Source organism: Simochromis diagramma, unplaced genomic scaffold, assembly GCF_900408965.1.
Source record: "Simochromis diagramma unplaced genomic scaffold, fSimDia1.1 OVJJ01000293.1, whole genome shotgun sequence".
Taxonomy (NCBI): domain Eukaryota; kingdom Metazoa; phylum Chordata; class Actinopteri; order Cichliformes; family Cichlidae; genus Simochromis; species Simochromis diagramma.
Genome location: NW_024386801.1, coordinates 22625403 through 22648707, shown reverse-complemented (window position 1 = coordinate 22648707; position 23305 = coordinate 22625403). Strand labels below are relative to the sequence as shown.

The window sequence follows — 23305 nt, the reverse complement described above, 5'->3', positions numbered from 1 at the left end:
AACAAATAGCCTGCTGAGTGAAGCTACTTAAGTAGCAACTAGCACAGCTTTATCCACCTTATCTTCTGGTTAAAAGTCCAACTAAACTCTGATATGGGTTCCTTACTGACCTGTACCACGGCTCTTAAAAGGCTGTTTGAAGAACACCACTACACCATACACATTGACAACAGATCCAGCTTTCAAGCTGTCCAGTTTGGCATATGTGTACTTTGGAGCCTTGGCTGAAGAAAGCTGAGGAGAAGCAAAACTGTGTTAAAACACCAATATGAGCATGTTAACATTCAGCCACAGACACGCCGACAGATCATGTCAATTCTGCACTGATAAATTCTGCAACTTAATACATGTCCTGTATTTGAGGTGTTAAATGCTACTACCTACAATTATACAAAAACAAGTATCTGTTCATTTCTGACATCTTCCTTGTGCTCCTTTAATATTTTGTATTATGACTGAAGACAGGGGAAAGAGAGAAAGGGAGGGAAAAGGGGGGAAGAAAGGGGGGGAAGGGAAGGGGGGAGGGAGGAGGGGGGAGAAGAAGAGAGAAAAAAAAAAAAGAAGAAAGGAAAAAAAAGAAAGGGGGAGGAGGGGGAGAGGGGAAAAAAAAGAAAGAAGAGGGAAAGAAAAAGAGGAAAGGAAAAAGGGAAGAAAGGGGGAAGGGGGAAAAAAAAAAGGGGAAAAAAAAAAGAAAAGAGAAAAAAGGGGGGGAGGAAAAAAAGAAAGGAGAGGGGGGGGGAAAAAGAAGGGGGGGGGGGGGAGGAAGGGGGGGGGGGGAAAAAAAAAAAGAAGGGGGAAGGGGGGGGGGGAGGAAAAGGAAGGAGGGGGAGAAAAGGGGGGGGGGGAAAAAAAGGGACATCCGCCACACGAATCCATAACTTTCATTTACGAAACTCGCTTTATGTATGTGTATGACTTACTGTCTTGATATGTAAATATCATGTATATCCCCGGTTGCACGACAATTAACCATGTAATTTGAGGGGTTTTTTTAAGCATTTTGGCTTTAGCTAAAAATATACTTATTATTATCATCTGCTGATTTGTACATGTTTTAAGCCATTTGTGAAAACAGCAATAGCAAGCTTTAAGGATTGGAACTGACACAAGTTTAGCAATTTCAATTCCATTACAGATATCACTGATCGATTCGATTCCTTATTGATTCACTTATCGATTGTCATTGTGTTCTCATTAACTGACCAAGAATTTCAAGGAATTGGAATACTGAGAACCGGTTTTCTGCAAGACCCGGTTCACTTCCAATCCCTAGCAAGCAGTTATTCAAAGCTCGATTTTTAAAGGCTTAAAGAAGCTGTTAAACAATGACAAATAGGCAGACACAAAAGTCTGGGGACATCCCAATTCACGGAAGGGTACGTTAGGACAGCCCTTAAATGACATAAAGCATTCTGACAGCTACCAGACCTCCAAGACACACTCCAGCAATCTCTATAACTAAACAGGATACTCATTCTGACCTCAGCAGAGACTGGGGATCTCCTTTTGTTGGCTGGTGGGGATCTGGGGTTAGGAAGCACTGGACGCAACACCTAAAAGGAGACAGGAGAAAGAGGTGAGGTGAGGTGCTTTAGTGATTTTTTTCCCCCCTACGTTATAAGGCCTTTTGTCAATTTAAGACTAATAAATGTTTAAGATGATTTTGAAGACCTTGTTGGACGTCATCAAAATGGATTTTAATGAACTGTTAACATGACTTTATATGACCTCTATAAAGTTTCCTGTACATCTCCTTGGCAGACATAATGCCACTGAACTTCAGGTAAGAAGTTATGACCTGCAGTCTATCTGGGTCAGATATAAACCAAGTTTAGGTGGAGTTTATTTTCGTTGTGCTGACTTTTTACCCTCAGTTGCAATAACTCGTACTGCGTACTAGCTAGCATGACGGAGTTTCTATACAGCTGGGTGGGTGCTATGTTGTTACTGATAGTGAACTTTATTTTATTCATAAGGTTAGTTATTAGAGTTGCCAACCGTCCCGTAAAAAGACGGAATCGTCCCGCATTCAGAGAAATTTTTACACGTTTCGTATTGAGCTGAGAGGGGACGCAGTTTGTCCCGGACTTCAGCTACAATGAAAAAGACACAAAACTGGAGTTATTCTTTGTCTTTGCTGCACAGCTGCCTCTTCTCCTCTCATTCTCTCCCCTCTCTCTCCTGTTGCTACTCAAACTGATCAATGATCAGCTGATCGGTTTTTCTCTCTTGTTTGTTTATCGCCCACTTTGCGCCAGAAAGAAGATACCGCCAGATGTCGCGCTAAACAAGAGCAGCACGTTTAAGCTTGATCAGCTGTTGTTAGAATTTATTTAATATTACTTTCTAGTATCAGCTGATGTTTGCTGGAGCCACAGCTGTAAAAGCTGCTGGTCATGATATCGGTTTGGATATATGGTGAGAGGGAAACATGAAGATGAAACCAGGAGATGTCCTTACTGAATCATCAGAGCTTAACAGGTGATGGAGAAACAGGTTTACCTTTTAGGTGACATGAATGAGTTGAATGGAAGTTATGAACTGTTTCTGAGAGACAAATAACACCAGGATCTGTTTCTAAGTAGCTGACAGCTGGTAACTGTGCAGGGGCGGGTCTACCAAAGTTTTGCCAGGGGCCCAGGTAGGGCATTAACAGGGAAAGGGGGGCACAAAGAAATACTTTTCTTTCTTATTCTCATTTAAAATGTCGGGCTGTTATTAAATAATTATCTGAAGCTTACAACCAAAGTTTTTATCTGATGTAAAATGTATAGAAATCATACATATACCAACAAGACTGTACATCCCTGTCACAACAGTGTTTGTTTTCATTCAAAGGCTTTATGGTTTTAATACCTGGTGGGCCGGTCTTTAGTCAAAATGCCCGGGACGATTTTTCACACACAGTGAATTAATCTGAGAAGGTGCATTAAAAAATAATTGGCCGCGCCAGCGGTGCACATCGCAAATTAGCTCGCATAGACACATTAGTTGTGCCTCTTCTTAATGACGGTATCTTAGCTAACAACCCAGAGTACCAGATTCAACTTGTAATTGGCTAAAAATAACTTCGCCTACTGGTGAGAGGGACGTTGTTAGCTTTCCACATTCCGACACTTCAAATGCTTCAGGAGCTTTCCGCTCAGCACAGCATCAGCACCACGGAAATACACGAATACATCCGTAGACAGAATTCACAAGATGTTTTTGGGACTTTCAGGTGTATGGACCAATGTTTTATTTTCTGATCAAACCAGAAATCTTTAATGAGCAGCTAGATTTGTCTCGCATTAACTGGCTGAGTTAATGCCAGTTAATGCAACATCGAAGCAGCTGGAATCTACAGCTGTGCGTGTTCATGGAGCTTGCATTTTCACCTGCTGTGCATCACTACCTAACAAGTTTAACTGTCTTCAGAACATTGCAGAGGCCTTATTGACAGTATTTGGTTCTACATATCTGTGTGAGCAGATTTTCTCTCACATGAATGTCCTCAGGTAACCGTCTGAATGCTGGACACTTGGAGACCTGTGTCTCTGAGTGGGAGACCAGAGATCAGAGTGTATTAACAAACATGCCATATTGGCCCAGTTTATTTTTCTTATCATTGTTGTGAGGAGACCATAAATAGCATTTGTATTTTCTGTTGTACAGTTCATTTGCTGTTATGGAGTTCTTGTTATGGATAAAAAGTGTCTTTTTTTTGTTTCAAAATAGCTGATAACTATTCACTGATAGCTGCCAACATCTGCGAACAAATATAATTCTATAAAGTGGTTCTATATAGTGTGTAACTGTTAATATAGAGCGTTATTAAATTTATTGCTAATGCAATCATATGGCACACTGACTTCTGAGGAAATTTTAAATGGCACTCGTCATCAGAAAGGTTGCCGACCCCTGTTTTAGTTAATATTATAATCTTGATTATTTATGATGAAACATCATGGAGTTATTGAACTTAAAAATAATTTTATAATAATAATATATATATATATATATATATATATATATATATATATATATATATATATATATATATTTTGTTTTTAATTTTTTGTTACATTAGTCCCTTTTACTTTTGTCACCCAATGTCAGCTGACACAGGCTTCAGCCCTCGAAAACCATATATTGCACAAGTAGTTAAGAAAATTGATGTAGGGATGATTAGTGTTGCTTTTTAAACACAAAAATATATGAGTCAACATATATAAAAAGTTCTGAAGAATAAATTAAAGACAGGGAGCATCAAAGAACTGTCAAATTGTGAATATGAAACAGAATTTTTGCATTAATGCCTAATGCTAATGTACACATTATATTAGTTACTGGTCCTTACATAAATGCAGGCTCCATCTTCTGTTAGCAGCAGGTTACAGGGGTGCAGATTGTCCTTATGAACTGTGGGAGATTTGCCCACAGTGAAGCCAGAGGCCACCACTACATCCTGTAAGAAAACACAAGATTAAAAAAACAATAACAGGAGAAATCAGGAATTTAAACCCAGAGAGCTGAGAGACAAATCATGCAACTTTTCTTCCAGAGGGAGAATTAGAGCAGCAAATATTGCACCCTGAGAGACTTTTGTGTTGGGAGCAAGACGTCAACACATCCCACAGATGATAAGCTGGTGAGAAAAGTGTAGATTGTCTTTTGTTTGGCATGTCAGCTACCCCAATATGGCTTCAAAGCCTCCCCTCAGGGCTGACAAGGGGACAGCAGATACTCTGAATAATCATGTTACAGAGACACAGCCTGACAAAATCTTTGGGATATATGGCTGAGTGCAACAGCTCAAGCTGTGATGACTTCCAGCCTTTAACAAGCTTTATGGGAGCTTTGAGTTCCATGAAAATGCTACTGTGAGGAAACCAAAAGCACAGTGATATGCAGCTGGGGAGGATTATCGTTGATGTACTCAATGTCTCTGCCCTGGACACAAACAAATTCAACTCTGCAAAAATGTCACAGATGTTATACAGTACAGTATCATAGCAGACTGTCATAGTGAGCTGGAGCAAAACTGACAGGAGCTAACTGAGATATTTTAGTGTTACACTCACTTGAAATGTGAGGAACTAATCAGGTGAACAGAACAGATCTCACCATTAAAGTCTACTCTTTAAAGCTATTTAAAGTGTTAAAATCCAGTCTTTAATATTACCAAATGGAGACATGTCCTGGAGACATGACAAGTCTTTGCTCTTTGCAAATATTTGTTATTACAATAAAATAAAATTCATAAGATAACATTGATAACGTATACTTTATACTATTGTATTTTTTTAGAGCATAAGATTCCATTACTTCAAACAATCAAAGACACAAACACAACTCACCACTGATTTCTTCAAATACTCTATGTGCAAAGTGATTCAGCTAATCAAAACAAAAAAGAAATAATGTTATTATTCATGAACTGTGCTGGCTTTTTTAGATGTTTCTAACAAAACCACTCCTTAGTTTTTCAATGTAAATAATAGAGGTGGGACTCACCATACATCCCACGATACGATATTATCACAATACTTAACGCACGATACGATATTATTGCAATTTTTTAAAAATATTTTGCGATATTCAGATTCTGTACATAAAGGTAAACTTTATCAATATTCATTTTATCTAATATCAAAGTCTCACACTCAGTCTTTCTCTCATTTCAGTCAGTTTTATTGTTGACAAACTTGAACGGTTTGTATTACAGTCTAGTCCAACTTAACTGAATGCAACCCTCTGGTACAATTATAGCTATTCTGAACTATGCAATTTATGAAAACTATGCAGCCCCTTCAGCAACTGAGGAATTTGAAAGTAAATTAAAACAAAATATAATTTTACATTAAATAAAATTTTTTTTAACTTAATTAAAATAAAACATGTCTTAAATTAAAATAAGTAAACTGTCATGTTTATTGCTGCCAAAAAAAAAGTTAAACACATTTGGACAGTGTCAGGATTCTTGCTCAGAAAAAGGAGTTGATCAACATGCTCTGAAGTCAGAGCATGTTCCAGTCCACAAAAACTTTTTTTGTAACAAAATATCGATTTCTGCTGTCCCTGTATCGATGCATTATTAGCAAACAAAATATCACGATACTACACAGTATCGATTTTTTCCCCCACCCCTAGTAAATAATACAAACTTTAAAATGCAACATTTATTACTCCATCTCATTCAGCCTTGATGTTTTGTGAAGACAAAAGTCTAAAATGACTTATTTTTGAAGATTCAGAGTAGGGCTGTTCGATATATATCGGATGACAATATAAAAACGTCTATCGTTTCATTTTACGCTATCGTTTGTTTCGTGGTGTCGCAAAATAAACTTTTTACGGCAATATTTTCTCATCGTTTTGATGATCACTGTAGTGGCTATATTAATTTCTTAAAGTTCTCTCTTTCTCTTATATTTTATATAACCACACTACTGACAGACAAGCGCCTGTTTTTATGTGTTGTTGTTAGCAACAATGACGGTAACACCATCACGTGTCCGCTTGTTTGTGTTCCACATAAACCTTTCATAATAAAGCTCAAGTCCTGTTGAGACTTTTCAAAATAAACTGAATCACGTGAAAGAGCAGATTATTTACGGATGAGAAGTAAAAAAGAGCCGGCAGGTGGTAAAAAATAAACCTTAGACTCAAACGTTAGAACAGGCTTTTCCCTGCAGCAATAAATACTCACAAAGAAAACGGCGGCTGTTACAACTTATGTCTAAAAATGTATCGTTTCATGCATCGGTTAAAACACTCGACTCCAGCTACATGACGCGCAGCTGGAAACACTTCCCGCAAGTCAAGCTGCCGGAGATTCACAGAATTTACAGAAAATGTTACATTTTTGTGATTTATATCGTTATCGGGACGATAGAATTCTTATATCGGGATATGAGATTTTGGTCATATCGCACAGCCCTAATTCAGAGACCTACCCCTTGGTTGGCAGACTGACTGAAGTTCTTGGCCAGTGATCCAAACAAAACAACATTGACAGATGAGTTCTGAGATGAGCTGTTCAGCATGGAATCTTCTTCTGGAAAACATCATACGAATGTGTTAAAACTGGAAAGGATAAGGGCAAAGGTAAATTCAAGGGGTCGAGTTGCAGGGGCTGCAGTCTAAGTACAAAAGCCAATAGTCCTTGGCTATGCCTGAAACACCACATTTATGAGGCATTCTGGAGGTGTCCTAATCTCATGATCAAGCCACCTCAACTTGTGATGTGGAGGAGCAGTAGCTCTACTCTGAGCCGCTTACAAATGGGCAAGCTTCTCACCCCAACGCTTAGGTTAGTCCAGACACACTTTGAAAGAAACTGATTTCTACTGCTTCCATCTGCATTGTTTTTCTTTTGGTCAATGCCCACAGCTTGTGGGCAAAGGTGACAGTAGTAACACTGATCAACCTGTAAATTCACAGCTTTGCTTTCTGCTCTTTACCAAATTCATATAGTTGCATCAAACCATTTTTCAATCTTCTGTTCCACTCTTCCTCTACACATGAATAGGAAGCTGAGATAATGTATGTGGACTCCTCTGCCTGAGGCAGAAACTTCAAAACCCTAAGTGAGCAAATCCACTCTTTTCCAAATGAGAACACTGAACTCAGGCCCAGTGAAAGATGAAGGACATGGGTCTCATGGTAAAATTCAGTTGATAGTTTATATTATGTACAGCAACTATAGCTAGAGCTACACTATTAGGCTACTTGAATTACTAGTTATAACTAACACTGGGAAACTATTGTAATAGATGCCTAAAGAGGGTATACTAGTTCTCTTTGGTGTGTGCGATAATAAACTAAATTTCTTCGTATTCTGAATCGACTGCTGGACAACACAAGAAATCTGTTTAGTCAGATGTAATTAAACAGTGTCTTACTTAAAAACAAATTATAAAATGAAAAAATAAAATAAAACGCAAACACTTATATACAATGTCGAGTGTAAAAGTCTCTCTAAACGAAACTAAATTTTGACATGATAACCAACCACCACATTATCATAAACACATGGAAGGTAATGGGAACCGTAAGTAAAGGCATGACAAAACACACACATATTTGAATTTATTGACGGACAGCTAATACTTGTTTAAACATTACCTTGGATGACCATCTTCAGGATAAAACTGTCATTGTTCAATGGCACTAGCGGCCCCTTGTGAGCCACTTTCCCCTGTAAATTGAAAAAAAAAATCCTGATGTGAAAATGAACTCAAAAGCATTTTGCTGTGACTGACGTTCTGCAAAATTTCCTGTCAATATATCAAAGCCAAATCTGAAAACCAAGCAATGTTAATAAGACCTTGAGAAATGGGCCAGAGGACAAAAGGTGATTGTGCTTATATCACTGCTGTGCTCTAAATCATGAAAAGATGGGGACTGGAAGCTAGAAAGTGAGAAAAATGCACTCTGAACTTGTCACCTTATCTATATACATTTCAGGTCTTATTTGCTTTAATTCTAATAATTCCAAATTATTTCTCATTATAGTTGACTGTAGGGCTGCTCGATTATGGCAAAAATGATAATCACGATTATTTTCACTGAAATTGAGATCACGATTATTTGACGATATTTATTTAACCCTTTAAGACCTACCATAGAACCAAGTCCGCCAGAGCTTATATAATTTTTTTTACATGTTGTAGTGCCATTTGTGGGAGCATTTCAAGTTGCTATACATCAATACAACTGTTATAGCCCATATTTTAATAATATGTATGTATTAAGTCCATAGTAACTACATTAATTGCAAAAAAGTGCAATAAACTAGAAAAAAATTGAAAATCGTTTTTGTTTTGTTTTTTACATATATTTCTACTTGGAGAAATTTAAGAGGCTTATCCCTCAAAACTTTAAATACAAAAAAGTTGCAAAAAATAGTTTACAACAACAGGAAATTTATTTTGAGTGTCTTCATAGTTTTATTTTGGAGATACAGCAATTTTTATATACTGCAGGAAAAACAAAAAAAACAATCCTATGATGCAAATTTGCAAAGAAAACAGCATGTGCATCAAAATAAACTATTTCCAGCAGTGCAATTCGAGTTCTAAGCATCCCAGCAACTATTCAGAAAAGTCAAACATGACTTATAAAAACACCAGTATAGGCTTTTAAGGCCTACAAGTAAAAAAACTACATTTTCCGCGAAAATGACGTCACTTCCGGTTTCGGGCAGGAAATGCGATAGTTCGCGTTGACGTCTTTTTCAATGTGGGAAGTGTTACGAACAGCTGATCGGATCGACAAAGCGTGTTTCTGGAATATTATGTTTTTGTTCCTGCAAGCGCTTTTTATGCAATTTTTGCAAAGTTTTATGTGGAAGGAAACCGTGACCGAGGACAAGCTGATGGCATAAGATGTAAGTACAACTCCTCTGGTTTCATATGGAAAAAAATTTATTGCGCTAGCTTAGCGGGATTTAAAAATAGTTACACAAAACGGAGCTTGCTGCTCTGACCGGCTTTAAAGGGTTAACAATAACAATGTATTGAATAATGACTTTAAAAAATAATATAAAATAGTGTGCAAATACTGATAACAGTGCAAATGTTTGCAATATAAGAAGTAAATGAAAAATGTAAACATCTATGTTTAGTGAACTTTGCAGTGTTGCTCTGTGGTGCAGCTACTACACCATAGCAAAGTTTACACACTGTGTCTACTTGATCCACGTCTGACTCCGCAAACCCATAATGTTTCCACACCACTGAAGTTTTTTTTACCTCTTTTCAACCAACGGCAGTCACTCTCCTCTCCAAATAACTTCTGCTTAGCTTTCCGAGCTTCACTCGGGTCCGATTAATTGTTGTGACACGAGTTCGAAATGCAGAGAGGTGCGCTCGATTTGCCACACGGAGCAGCGCGAGAGTAAAGCATGAGGGAGGGGCTAATAATCGGCTCAGTCATTTTTAATGATCGTTGAAAACCCAGATCGTAATCGTGATTAAAATTCGATTAATTGAGCAGCCCTAGTTGACTGTTGGCAGAGTGCTATATCAAAGCATTTTGATTGAAACATGCCTGGAAGAGAAGTGTGTGCTAGGAAAAGGTCAAAAGGCAACAGAGATGATTTCAGTCTTGACAGGGTTGTCAAGAAAAGTCAATTCAAGAAACTAGGAAGCTTCATAAGTAGTGGACCGAGGCTGGTGTCAGTGCATCATGAACCACCACGTACAGAAAGGGGCTTCTTCAGGAAAGGAGCTACCACTGTTGCATTCCTAATATCAAGTATCTTTGTAGATTTTGTTTCTAAATAAAGGTCCTGGAGTCTGGGTGAAGATTGAAGAGGTACAATTTACTTTTATCTGAAAAGCCTTTGAACCACTGAGCAACAGTCTATTTTCTCATCTTAGAGTCCAAGGTGTTTGAAATTCAGTGTCAAAATTCCACAGTCTGTGATGATTTGAGCTTTATAGAAATGCCAACTTCATTTACCAGCAAGACTTGGTGCCTGCCCACAGTGCCAAAACTTCTACCATATCTACCATGTTGTTACCCTGACTGGTCAGCCAGCTTGCATGACCTAAACCCCACAGGGCCTCTATGGAGTACTGTCAAGAGGAAGATGAGTAAATGTCAACTTCAAAATAAAGAAGAGCTAAAGGCCGTTATCACAGCAACGTGGCCTTTAGTAACATCTCAGCTGTGCCACAAGGTAATGGCACACCACACTGAGGTAGACATTTGTGGAAAAGGAGTCCCAACCAAGTAGCAAGTATATAGATGAACATACAGACAGCTTTAGGGTCACAATTTAAAAAAGAACAAAAAAACAAACAAAAACATTGTCATTGATGGGGTTTTTTTCTTTTCTTTTTTTTCGCCTGTCGCGTTTGGCTCTTTTGCCATCAGAATTATTGTCTAAAGGCAAAGAAAGATTCCCAATGGATTTACTTTACCAAATGGACCATCCCAGCCTTGCCGTAATGGTCTATTTGATTCACCTTTGCTTTTATTGTTTATTTTATTTTATTTTCACTTGCTAAACACGGGACAGATTTCACTGGGGACAAGAAAAGGGAGAAAGAAAAAGGGAAAGAAAAACAGCGGGGAAGTGTCATTGATCATTTTGAGATTAAAGTTGAAATGCTATTGAGAAAAAAGAGAAAATGTAGAGATTACAGCTGTTCTTCCAACATAAGCCGCCACGGTTACATTCTCTGAGTTAATCTTACTTCAGAACCAGTTTTAGTAACAAGAAAGGAAATGATTTCTCTTTTAGCACACAAACATATTGTGGTGATCAATATATGGACGTTGAAAAGATGGTTTAAAAAGCTGCGCCTGGTCAGATTGGGGGGGAACACACACACACAAAATTAGAAGAGAGAATTTGTCCAAAATGAAATGGCTGGCAGTGGACAGATGCAAGGCTATCAATGGTTACACCTTGTGCAATAAAGAATATTTATGTTGTATCACAAGACGACTGATCAATTTGTTTCACTAACTCTCTACATAAGGCATTTTGTAGAGGCTATAGCGCCCCTGGCAGTTTGGCTTGAAACAACAACAACAGTAATCTATGCATTTCGACTTTCTTTAATATAGCATTTTTTCTTGAAATAGAATTACAACTTTACAACTCAACTTTAACAACTAAACTGAATTTATTCTCAAAATGATCAATAATATTCTTTTCTTAAAGTGGCCCTGATACTCCTTTGTAGAAATTTGACATTTCTATATTGTAATCCATTTCTGGTTTATATAAGGAAATATTCTAATAATCTGAGATACTTGATTTTTGATTTTCATGAGCCACAATCATAAAAATTTAAATAGATATAAAACACTGATATATGCACATATGAATAAATTCAGATGCAACTTCCAGGTCAAGTCTATTAGTTACATTAATACACTTTCCAGAGTTAGGACTATACATGCTTTGCGCACAAACGACGTCAACTCCTTTATGTGATCTTTAAGATTGCAGGTTTTTATACTGGGTGAGTCTGGGTGGTTGTATTTATGAAGTTAAAGCAGCTACTTGGAAGGCTGGCGGTTCAATCCCTGCTCCAGTCTGCATGCCTTAGGCAAGATACTAACCGGATGCATTCATCGGAGTATGAATGTTAGACAGAATGCAATGTGATGTAGAAAAAAAGTGCTTGTGAGAATGAGAGATGCTCAGGTAGAGTAGAAAAGTGCTATATAAGAACCAGGCCATTTACCATCATCACACAATGTTCATTCTGCTAGAGCAGTACAAAGCCATTATTGCTTGGGACACAAAGATCTTTTTTGTGTACATATACACACACACACACACACGTTCCTGGGCACTTTATATATTTTGTTTTTAGGCTTGCTGTAACAGACCTTGACTATTTTGTCTGTGACATCTGTGCTGGTGGTGATGAGAGAGATGGGAATCCTGGTCAGATGTGCTGGTATCTGAGGCCCCGTACCCTCCAACAGCACATGGACAGGCATGACATCAAGGTGAGACCTGAGAGGCTGAGATAGAAAAAATAAAATAAAATAAAAAAGGACAAGTTTAGTATAATTCCAGTCTGCCACCAATCCAGTTGACAAAAGTGAATGTCAGCAGCTTCAGACCTGAATGTGTCATCTGCCCAAGAATATAGAACCCGCAGCAGCTGAGAGACACTGATCCACTGTGTGATCAGTTTGTTTAAAGTCTGGTTGAACCTTCCTCTACCACAGACAACTCATTACCTGAACATACCTGTGACAGGTACCACCAGATCCATGTCAACAGTACAGCAGAAGGATTCAAATCTTTTAGGCATTTCAGAGAAAAACCCAGGAAAAGTATTGGCCCTGTTCATAGCAGGTAACATGCTGCTTCATGTCAGAGCTGGTTAGTTTTATCTCAAGCACATTTGACTGGCGAGTCCCTTGGTGGTACCCTCACCAAGAGAGGACAGCAAAGCAGGAACAGCCTGCGAGGCAGACGAGCTGTTCAGCAGAGCGTGTGCTCAACTGCTCAGTCAGGTGGAAACTCAACAAGGGTAAAAAAAACACCATCAAATAAAACTCTCTGATTTAAACCCAAGGGGTGGAGCTTGAGGCCTGAATTAGTGTAGGATGAGTGATTTACTCATGAGTTCAGAGCTGCTCTGTGTTCACAGGCTCACCTACACCTGTAGGTTCATCAGCTTGGCCTGTGGCACGGCTACTCATCTGGCAACTCAGTTCAAACTAGGGGTGGGGGAAAAAATCGATACTGTGTAGTATCGTGATATTTTGTTTGCTAATAATGTATCGATACAGGGACAGCAGAAATCGATATTTTGTTACAAAAAAAGTTTTTGTGGACTGGAACATGCTCTGACTTCAGAGCATGTTGATCCTTTTTCTGAGCAAGAATCCTGACACTGTCCAAATGTGTTTAACTTTTTTTTTGGCAGCAATAAACATGACAGTTTACTTATTTTAATTTAAGACATGTTTTATTTTAATTAAGTTTAAAACTTTTTTATTTAATGTAAAATTATATTTTGTTTTCATTTACTTTCAAATTCTTCAGTTGCTGAAGGGGCTGCATAGTTTTCATAAATTGCATAGTTCAGAATAGCTATAATTGTACCAGATGGTTGCACTCAGTTAAGTTGGACTAGACTGTAATACAAACCGTTCAAGTTTGTCAACAATAAAACTGACTGAAATGAGAGAAAGACTGAGTGTGAGACTTTGATATTAGAGAAAATGAATATATATCGCAAAATGTTTTAAAAAATTGCAATAATATCGTATTGTGCATTAAGTATTGTGATAATATCATATCGTGGGATGTATGGTGATTCCCACCTCTAGTTCAAACACCAAAAAATAGTCCATAATTTTTATTTAACTGGTTAATGCTGCACACCACTACAAATCATGTAAAAATATCAAAGAGTAAACTGCGCGCTCTTCTTTATGGTGTACGCAAGGTTTACAAGCAAACTCTGGTATGCAAATAGCGGATTTTAGAAGTCAAAATGGGTTGAGTTCATAAATGCATTTACTTGTTCCGTTTCACACCCATTTACCAGCAACGTCAGGCATCATATACTCCCATTGGCAGTTATTTTATCCTTTGCCACAAAGCTGAGCAAACTTTAAGCCAGGACCCGTCCAGTCTCGCGAGACAAGGAGTGGCAGCTGTGCTGGCAGTTTTTCAGCTACTTTTAAATGGTAAAATTTATGAGGGGGTTGATGTTATTTGAGTTACTTATTTACTTATTTAGAAAAAAAAATCTGATTTTCCTAAATCTTAGCCTGACAAATAACCTTCATACAACAGACTTAAAAACAAATAATGTCCACAAAGCCAACCATTTTTCAAACCATAAAACTAAACAAATGAGTAAAATTACTCTGGAAACTAAGTGAACCCAAACTGGATTGAAAATAATATTTTAAAACAAAATAAAGCCTATCAACAAATGCAGCATCACCTCTAAAAAGAACAATAAAAGTCATGAGGAGATGTTCCTAAAAGTGATTACTGCCTTTACTTTTCTACATAAACTAAATGCATTTAAATTGTTGGTTGTTTTTATTTCCTACAAATGAAAGAACAGGCCTGCAGCTTTGTGATGAGTTCATAATGACAGCTGCATACAGCTACTCTTGTTAGTCATCCTCAGTCTGCTCAGACAGGAGGAGGATTCACCGACAAAGAAGCAACACAGAGGCCACCAGCTGGCTGCCAACAGTCAGCTGCACCGGGGCAACAGCTGATCCCTGCCAAATGTAGGAATGGCCATCCCATCTAGACAACAGCCTTCCTATTGCTCAGAGCATCACTGAAAACCCCAAACATGAACCACCTAATACCAGCTCACCGCTGAACCATAAACAGAGTGTGGCAGAAGTGCATTGGAGACATGACTGCTGGGGTGGGAGGATGCTCAGTATTCACACAGTATAATATAGGTACTGACTGGCCCCCCTCATAAGCCATTGTGATTTACTGAAGTATGACTGAGCCAAACACTGTATCCTATAGGGGCTTTTATCAAGTTAGGAGCCGTTTTTGAGTGCTGAGCACATGAAGTGTGTTGACAACAATAGCAATGAAAGAACACAGTTTATAAAAATCACTTAAAACTACACTCTAGTAGTGAGTCACGGGCTCTCTGTGGACATGCAGGGAAAGACTGGACGCATCCACTCCTGCCAACTCACATAAAGATTCTTTTCCACAACCAAAATCTAAATTAATTAAATAAAAAATAACAGTAACAATCATTTTTCGCTACACATTGTATAACCTGATACCAGACACTGAATTGCTGACTTGCTCTAGTTATTATTTTTAAATTAACAATGAATCAAATGGCCATTCGTCACAAAAAAGTAAAAGAATTTTTAGATTCTTTAGTTCTCTGAGCTTTATGAAGCTTTTTAAGTCCCTTTTAGCCCAATTTTGGTATAAAGTGATATCTGTCTCAAAAAAAGCTGCAATCGAACTAAAATGATCTATTCAAGAACAAACAGCAATCTGATGATTAAAGTGAACCATCTAGCAGCTCCGTTCAGTATTTTAAGACTTAAAATGTATTTTTATTCATTGGCATTTGAGTCTGTCTGATTTGCCTTTATCAGTTTAGCACCTACTACAATGCATTTGATTTCTTTCTTATCATTTCCCTCATTTATTTTTATCCATTCTGTCTTTTGTATAGCACTTCGGTCAGTGAGTTGCGTTTAAATGTACTTTATAAAAAACAAATTTGAGCATCTGTGTATAGAAATGAATACTATATTAAAAGTGCCAAGCCTCAGCTTTAATTTATGTAGCTTCAAATCACTATTTAAACAGCAGTGTGGCTCATCCAAACCATTTTGAAACAGACACACTCACCGCATGCACAGGTTATTGAGCTGGTAAATAACCTGGCATGAGACAGGTCAAGGCCATCAAGGTCAATAGACAGAAGTATTTCTGGATGGAGGCTAGCAGGTTCAAAAGCAGCAGACCAACCTACGCTTAGGTGGCTATACCAGGGTATCTAAAAATCTCAACAATATGATTTACAATATAGAGAAGCCCTTTTAATTCATTTCATATTAAACATGTACAGTGATACTGTATATTAAAGCAAAATAATGTTGGAAAGCTATGTGTTGGGAGCATATAGACAATACAGCAGTAGAAGCAGTTTTCCTTTCCTCTTTTTTAAAGAAAAACACAGACACACACAGTCACACTATGTTGTCTTTTTAGAAAGATAACAATGATTCCATTAATGTTATCTTCATTTGACTTTTCTGATATCTTCTTGGGCCTGCTCCTTATGTCTGTGGGGGAGACAAGCTAATTATACAGAGGAAGCCAAAGCCAAAATGCCCTGAACTATACATACACTTGACAAAGTCCCTAAAATTTTATATACACATAATTTTTAGTTTTGTTGGTTTTAATACTTAAAATTGTTAATTTCTTCACTTTCATCAAGCTGCAGCCACATGAAAGTAAAATGTCCTCACTGTCTCATAAGCATGTCCAGCAGCAGGTCACGAGACACACACACCATGCAAATTATGGCACAGCGAGTGGTCACCACTTAAAAAGCCTTGGGGAACTTGACTTTTCCTCCCATCAGGTGGGTGAAAAAGGATGAGTGAGCTCTTTTGCTCTTTCACAAAGATTTAGTGATAAGACCAGGTAAAATGTGAACAGTTATTCATTGTTTGCTACAAATTTAGATTCATTGTGGTAAAGAGGGGAAAGGGACAGTCACATATGTGCAAGTTCATATAGGCGCACTCCTGCTTTTGTAAATACATTATCAAATTATCAAAGTTTCTTCTTTGAGAATGTTTTATTAGTAGGGACTACCACTAACTACTAAACTGCCTAGTCACTATTCACTTTACTCTCTGGTGGCTGCAATGAAGAAAAGCGAGCATGTTATTATTCTGAAGCTTGCCCTGTGCTTTATGAAAAATATTATTCTGAAAACAAGACATTATAATGGTGTAGATGTTAATGAAAATTCCATATCTAACCTAAAGGCCTAGGTCAGTGACTCAGAGTTTTATAGTCCATGTAATTTTAAACAGTTTGGACCACTCTCTCATAAGTCATCAGTTCTTTTTCTTAAAATGTAGGGACAATGTAAAATTAACAAAATACAAGGTAAGTACTCAATTGTAATTAAATAAGTATAGAATTCCTTATAGGCTGTGTTTACATTTGTAATTCCATCAACAGTTGTTCAAATCAGAAATAAAATCAGAGAATAATTACCCATCTCAAAAGTAAATAACCAATACAATAAATGTGCATCATAAGGCACTTACAATGTTAGCATTGTCTGTTAATAGCCAACACATGCTTCTCTAAAAGTAATCAACTTCAAATTTTCCCCAATGTGAAACTTCTGCCAAAGGGAGTCAAATCCGATAGATGGCTGAAGTTAGGAAGATGCTGCCTGCCACACACCTGGTGGAATTTTTTGTAAGCAATAGTGCATTAGTTAATAAAATGCTAATAACAGAAACAGTCCGTATCCTGGAGAAGAGAAATGTCTTCCAACTGAACAGTCATATGTCATAAGTCAATACAACAGTAACACACCACTCAAAACACAGTAAATCAAGTGCATCTTAAAGTGTCCATGAAACACTACATGTATTAAGGCTAATTTACACTATGAACCCCTACTCTAAAAATACTCTCATCCTTTTAACACTGTCCATGAAGCTAGGATTTAAAAAAGGGTTAAATGTAACATTTTTAGAGCATCTGTAGCACCAGTTTGTGCCAGTATTGAATGTGACATCACTCGGTTGGTTGTTTGCTGCTAATATACTTAGTTTATCTTAACTAACTTGTGACAGAACAATCAACTCAGTGAAAAAGACAGAAACAAACCCCAAAAATTAACCCCCCAAAAAAGGGGGACAGTGTTGAACTTCAGCTTGTGGGTCCTGTGAACCACAAGCGCACAACTCGCTCAAACAGCTCTTGTCCACAGTCCTCATTTAAAATGTCTATAAACAAATATATACAATATAAACAAACCCAAATATTGTGGTTAACGGGTAGATTCTCCCCTTTCAATGCAGCTAGCCAACAATGAAGAACCACTTACTGCTAAAGAGACAGAATAAGCAGACAGTATATTCTTGGTTTTTAATTTAACAGTCATCGCTGCTAGTGCTGGGTATCGTCACTGATTTCTAGAATCGATTCGATTCCAATTCACAAGGTCCTGAATCGATTCGATCCACAATTCGATTCAATTCGATTCGATTCGATTGAATTCGATTTGAATCTGGAAAATTTTGCCTCAGACAGTCAGAAATATTATAATTCAGATCAGTACATTTACATATTTTTGTATCTATAAAAAGGAAGCTGACAGTTTCGAGACTTTATCAAAGGTGTGAGCATCACAGCAGATGCCTTTGTGTCAAAGTAGCTGAAGATAAAACACAGAAAAACATGAAGGTGACTTTCCTGGCCTGGGATTTTATAAAAATAATCTGCAGTACATCAAAAACGAAAGAAAATCATTAATCAACTTATGAACATTACCTCTGATGTTACAACGGTTTTATTAGAGACACGGCTAAGCGTTTTGCATTTTGTATAATTTTAAAAAGTTTACATTTGTCCAGAAGCCTATTGAACGACAGAAATTAGGTTTTCTTTTCAGAAGCAAGGAAAAGGAAAAAAAAAAAAATCGGCCGACAGCGCTGTAAATAACGGTAGACTTGTGCGTAACAAGCAAGCGAATAATGCAGAAAACAGATTTCGGGGATAGACGGGAAACTGTTCTTGAAGTACACTGAGAAAGAGAGAGAGAGCTTTGCATGAAGTGTGATTTTATTGTGGTGGAAGCAAAACAGCAAAAGTAAGAGGGAGTCCATGACGATGTTTATGTGAAGCTTAGTTTGGATCTTCTTTTGCTGCTTGTTCGGTCAATATTGTTTGGAAAGAGATAAAACTAACAGCTTTAGAATCAGTGCAAAAAGGGAGTAAAAACAAAGCGCGGACCCACCAAAACATCAGAATCAGCGAGCTGTTGGTTTTCAGCCCCGACCGTGTCCGTGCCGTCAGGTAAGAAAGCAACATCTCACTGATTCTGATCCGCGGCTCCGCGCTTTGTGTTTACGTCTTTGTGCAGAAGTCGTGTTCCTGCTCTCATTTACTGTTTTAAATGTTTGGTGGTTGTCAAAATTTTGTGACGTTTCACCTGAGATTCTGGAATTTGGGGCAAAATACATTTATGTTAAAAAAATCGATTCAGGATTTTAATGAATCGATATCACGTTATCCAAGCCAGAATCGATTTTAATCGATGAATCGATTATTAAAACCCACCCCTAATCGCTGCTGCCAGGAGCAGCAGAAAAGGTAACCTCTAAAGAGAGCTTCTTAGTTAGAGCTTCCTTGTTTCCACCGAGTCATCAGTTCTTGCACAAGTTAGTAGTATTAATTTTGACAGCTAATGTTAATTTAGTTTTGATGATAGTCTTTTGACTAAAGTGTCATTTGGTTTTAGTCATAATTTAACCATCTAAATTATTTTAGTATTTTTTAACTAAATATCATAAAGCTACAGTAGTTGATCTTGTTAGCTAAAATATAACAGTTTAAAGTCGTTTGTGTCTTTACCAGTGAGAGTTGTTCCAAAAGGTTTAAAAAGTGTCATATTTCCTTTTTGGGGGTTTTTTTTTTAAACACACCACATTCGAATTGTGTACATATGTTTACTCTTCTCTTCCTCCCAAACATTCAAATTCTGTCACGCTTTCATGACAAACAAGGAGCAAAGGAGCATAGCCCCCCCCCCTCCACCACCACCACCACCACACACACACACACACACACACACACACACCTTTTATTTAGGAAAACTATGACAGAAATTATTGGTCAGCAAACGTAACAATGCTAATTGGCTGCTACACTGCTACATTAGCTATTGTAAAGTCTGTTAGCAGCAACCACCCAGCCTAGTGACACTAGATTGTGCCACTTGCGCTAAAAACCTTAAACACTTATTTCCTAAATACAACTTCATGAAGAGTGGTAAATCTATGACAGTGTTTTAGAATAGGGCTTAAAGATGTAAATTCATTCATTTAGTGTTTCATGTCCACTTTAAAGTATTATTAGCACTTATTATTACCCAGTATCATCCCTGCAAATTCACTTGTCATCTTCCATGCCACAGTTCCTGACTAATTAGCAGCAACAACCAATGTGAACAGTGAAAACATAGTCAGCTTTCCTCTCTACAAGAAACAAATGCAATTTTTGCACCTTTACTTCAAGAATGCCAGTACGCATAGGCTATTTTTCAATATGCATGATGAGAGGAGCACAACATTCGCAAAAATATATAATTCACTTAAATTATGGCTAATAATCAATGTTTGGTTTATGTCAGTGTTTCGTTTTTCCCTGAGCGAAATCTGTTTGCCTGAGCTTAAAGTTAAGATTCATAAAAATTAAATAAAATACTCAGTTATGTCTCCGTGGAGAACTGTCAGTATATTTGCAAATTAATTCTTTGGAAAAGCCCAAATTACATCTTTTTAATATTTAGTCAACTTTATTGTTAATACCTACTGTTTAATGTAAGTTTTGAGAGTCTAGGAATAATAGTATAAGATATAAAGTAATTGTAACATTTGATCTGTTTCTTTTCTGTTCAATACATAGTGTGAGCGATGTATACAGGTCAAATGTGTTATTGAGAGAGATGAAGTTTATCCTTCAGTCCTGTAGGGACTCTTAATGCTTAACTGTATGAAGTTTGTTAGACACTATGAAGCAGATCATAGATGATATAAAAGAGCATATAATTCTATGGATGTTAGAAGGCAAATAATAATAATAAAATAATGGTTATGAATAAGACTAAGAATAGGTGGAGGTGTATAAGATTATAATTACATGTATGTTACACAAATATGTATGTTACTTGAAAATGAATATTGATTATTCAATATTTATTTCAGTATAGTGGCATAAAGTTCATTACCATCTTCTAAGATCACACCAATGTAAATAATGAGTCTTTACTGAACTCTTTCCCAATAATTTCACATGGATGGCTGTTTTATAGCCAAGCATTTTGCCAAAGTGATTAAAAACACTTTCCTAAATAAACTGTTTTTAAAGAAATCGAGTGATTAGGCGTATCAGAGGAATTTCTGTAAGTATTGATCACAATAAAAATTAAGGGGGTGGCAGTAAAAACACACTGTGAGCTGAGCAGAGCTGTGACGTCATCAAGTACTCCCCGCTTCCAGTTGTAAAGTTTGTGTAGAGTCCTCGGAAGTCTGGACTTCCAAGTGAACTTACCAAGTACAAACTTGCCTACTTGGGTATTGACAACGGGCTGTTGTACTGTAATATTATCTTCCGTTCAACTAATGTCACAGGGAATTAAGTTGTTAACGAGATCGTTAGCTAGCAAACACCACCACAAAGACTAGCAGCTTTGCTAGCATCCAGTTTAACGTGAACCCATAACCAGTTTAGCACGAACTCATAACCCATTTAGCACTTATTTAAGGAAAATTAAAGACTTCTTATTGACCCTGCAACCTGATGGATTAAGGTAGAAAACAAGGAAAAGCGAGAAATAAGTTCTGTTTTTCAAATAACCCCAAACCAAACTCCACTCAGAAATGCTTCAATTTAAATTTTGCTGATCTGGACAACAACGCAATGAAACAGAAGATACTATACATATATTTTTTATACATATATACCTCGTACTGGGAATTTCGGATAATATTAGACACATAATGCTGCACGTTTATGGCTTAAACTTTGAGACGTTGTGGACACGCGGAAGACAACGAGGATCTAAATAAACTTGCTTTTCTTTACGTAAATAATACTACTAATTTAGATGTCGGTCGAACTCCAGAATGCAGTCTGCTGTTATTAAAACATCTGGGCATGTGCTGTGTATGATGTACGTATTTAAGAGTGAGTAAGAAACTAAAACGCTATGAAAACGCAACACACGCTTTTTCATAAGTAGAACGACGTCAAACGCCCATCGAACAAACTATCTGCAAACTAATTAAAGTTAATAAAAGAAAATCCGAAAGCGAATCTGAAGTAGTCATTATAATGAAAGAGCATACTACACGCTGTCAATAAACGTGAAAAACTTACCACAGCAGTTTTCCCTCGCTTGCTTTCGAATTGACAGGCTGATTCTGCTACGCGCATGCGTAGAAAATAACCCAGGGCACTGCATAAACATGATCAAAGACGTAATGCTTGAAAAAATAAGAAAAATCAAAAATCAAAATCAAAGTCAATTTTGAAATGCAAATAGAAAAACGTTTTTTAACGCCCCCCCCCCCCCAAAAAAAAAAAAAAATCAAAAATCAAATTGTGTTTAAACTTCACTCTCTTACAATTAAAATACAAGCTGCTTTCAACACTCAAATTTAAAATTAACAATTCAAATGACACTTTATTCCAATTTAAACATATCACAATCAAATATTTTCACGTTATGTGAAAGTTAAGGGATACAAATAAGAAAAGGCAGGAATAAGTGAAGTGGAAGTTATAAAAGTAAGTTGAGCATTTGATTTTCCATCATCACACTCAAGTCACCTTCTCCACACATCCATTCTGCAGTTTCCTTACTTCAACTATTTTGTGTTTTGGCTTGGTCCTGTAGTATGATGTAAGTTCGACATATCTAGGGTATCTTTCTGATACATCCCAAAGTTAACATCCAGGTTTCTCCTGCATGTGTACATGAAAGGAAATGCAAAGTGAGCTCTATGGGTTATTGGTGCAAGAAGTAGGATAGAAGTATAGCTCAAAAGATGGAGAAGGAGGTATGAGAACTGCAATAAGATGTGGAATAGAAGAATTGTCTTCTGAAAAATCTGATACTGAAGCAAATGACTATATTTCTTTCTGATAAGGGAAACAGAAAAACATTAGATGGTACTGAAAAACCCTCCTACTACATGCACTAAAAGGTCAATAATATGTGCTGTTTTTCAGGTTTCTGTGTTAGCCAAAAATGTTATTAAGCTAACCTAAATCTAAGTGAGTAGTTCTGCTCGCTAAATCTGAACGAACTGCAACTGAAATTTTTTTAAAAGCAACAGCATCTTTGAGCTTCTTTGTTTTTGCCAGAAAACGTCTCCCGGCTTTGCAGAAACTTTATTTTGCAAAGCTATGTGTTCACAGCAAAGTGTTTGGACAGTTTAAGTGTTGCTTGTGGAACAACATTAATTAAATAGTAAATAGACTGTTTCCTATGTAGTTTTCCTACGCAAAACTTGTTTCATTCACCCATTCAAACACATTCATACAAACACT

At 37.2% G+C, this 23305-nt stretch overlaps 1 protein-coding gene across 4 annotated transcripts in view; it reads right to left on the bottom strand.

The window, feature by feature from the left end:
* The window catches only part of pot1 (protection of telomeres 1 homolog), a 58016-nt gene extending 35770 nt beyond the window's left edge, over positions 1 to 22246 (bottom strand). For 3 of the 4 annotated variants that reach the window (XR_005695081.1, XM_040026588.1, XM_040026590.1), the window contains exons 1-7: positions 22130 to 22246; positions 12340 to 12477; positions 8110 to 8182; positions 6939 to 7039; positions 4340 to 4447; positions 1482 to 1553; positions 111 to 234 (exon numbers count right to left, since the gene is read on the bottom strand). Coding sequence is in view for 3 of the 4 variants with exons in the window: in XM_040026588.1 (XP_039882522.1) it covers positions 111 to 234; positions 1482 to 1553; positions 4340 to 4447; positions 6939 to 7039; positions 8110 to 8182; positions 12340 to 12477; positions 22130 to 22186 (673 nt within the window). In the remaining variant the exon portion in view is untranslated. The remainder of the gene's footprint in view (positions 1 to 110; positions 235 to 1481; positions 1554 to 4339; positions 4448 to 6938; positions 7040 to 8109; positions 8183 to 12339; positions 12478 to 22129) is intronic. The other variant, XM_040026589.1, reaches the window with a different exon arrangement.
* Positions 22247 to 23305: the final 1059 nt, after the last annotated feature.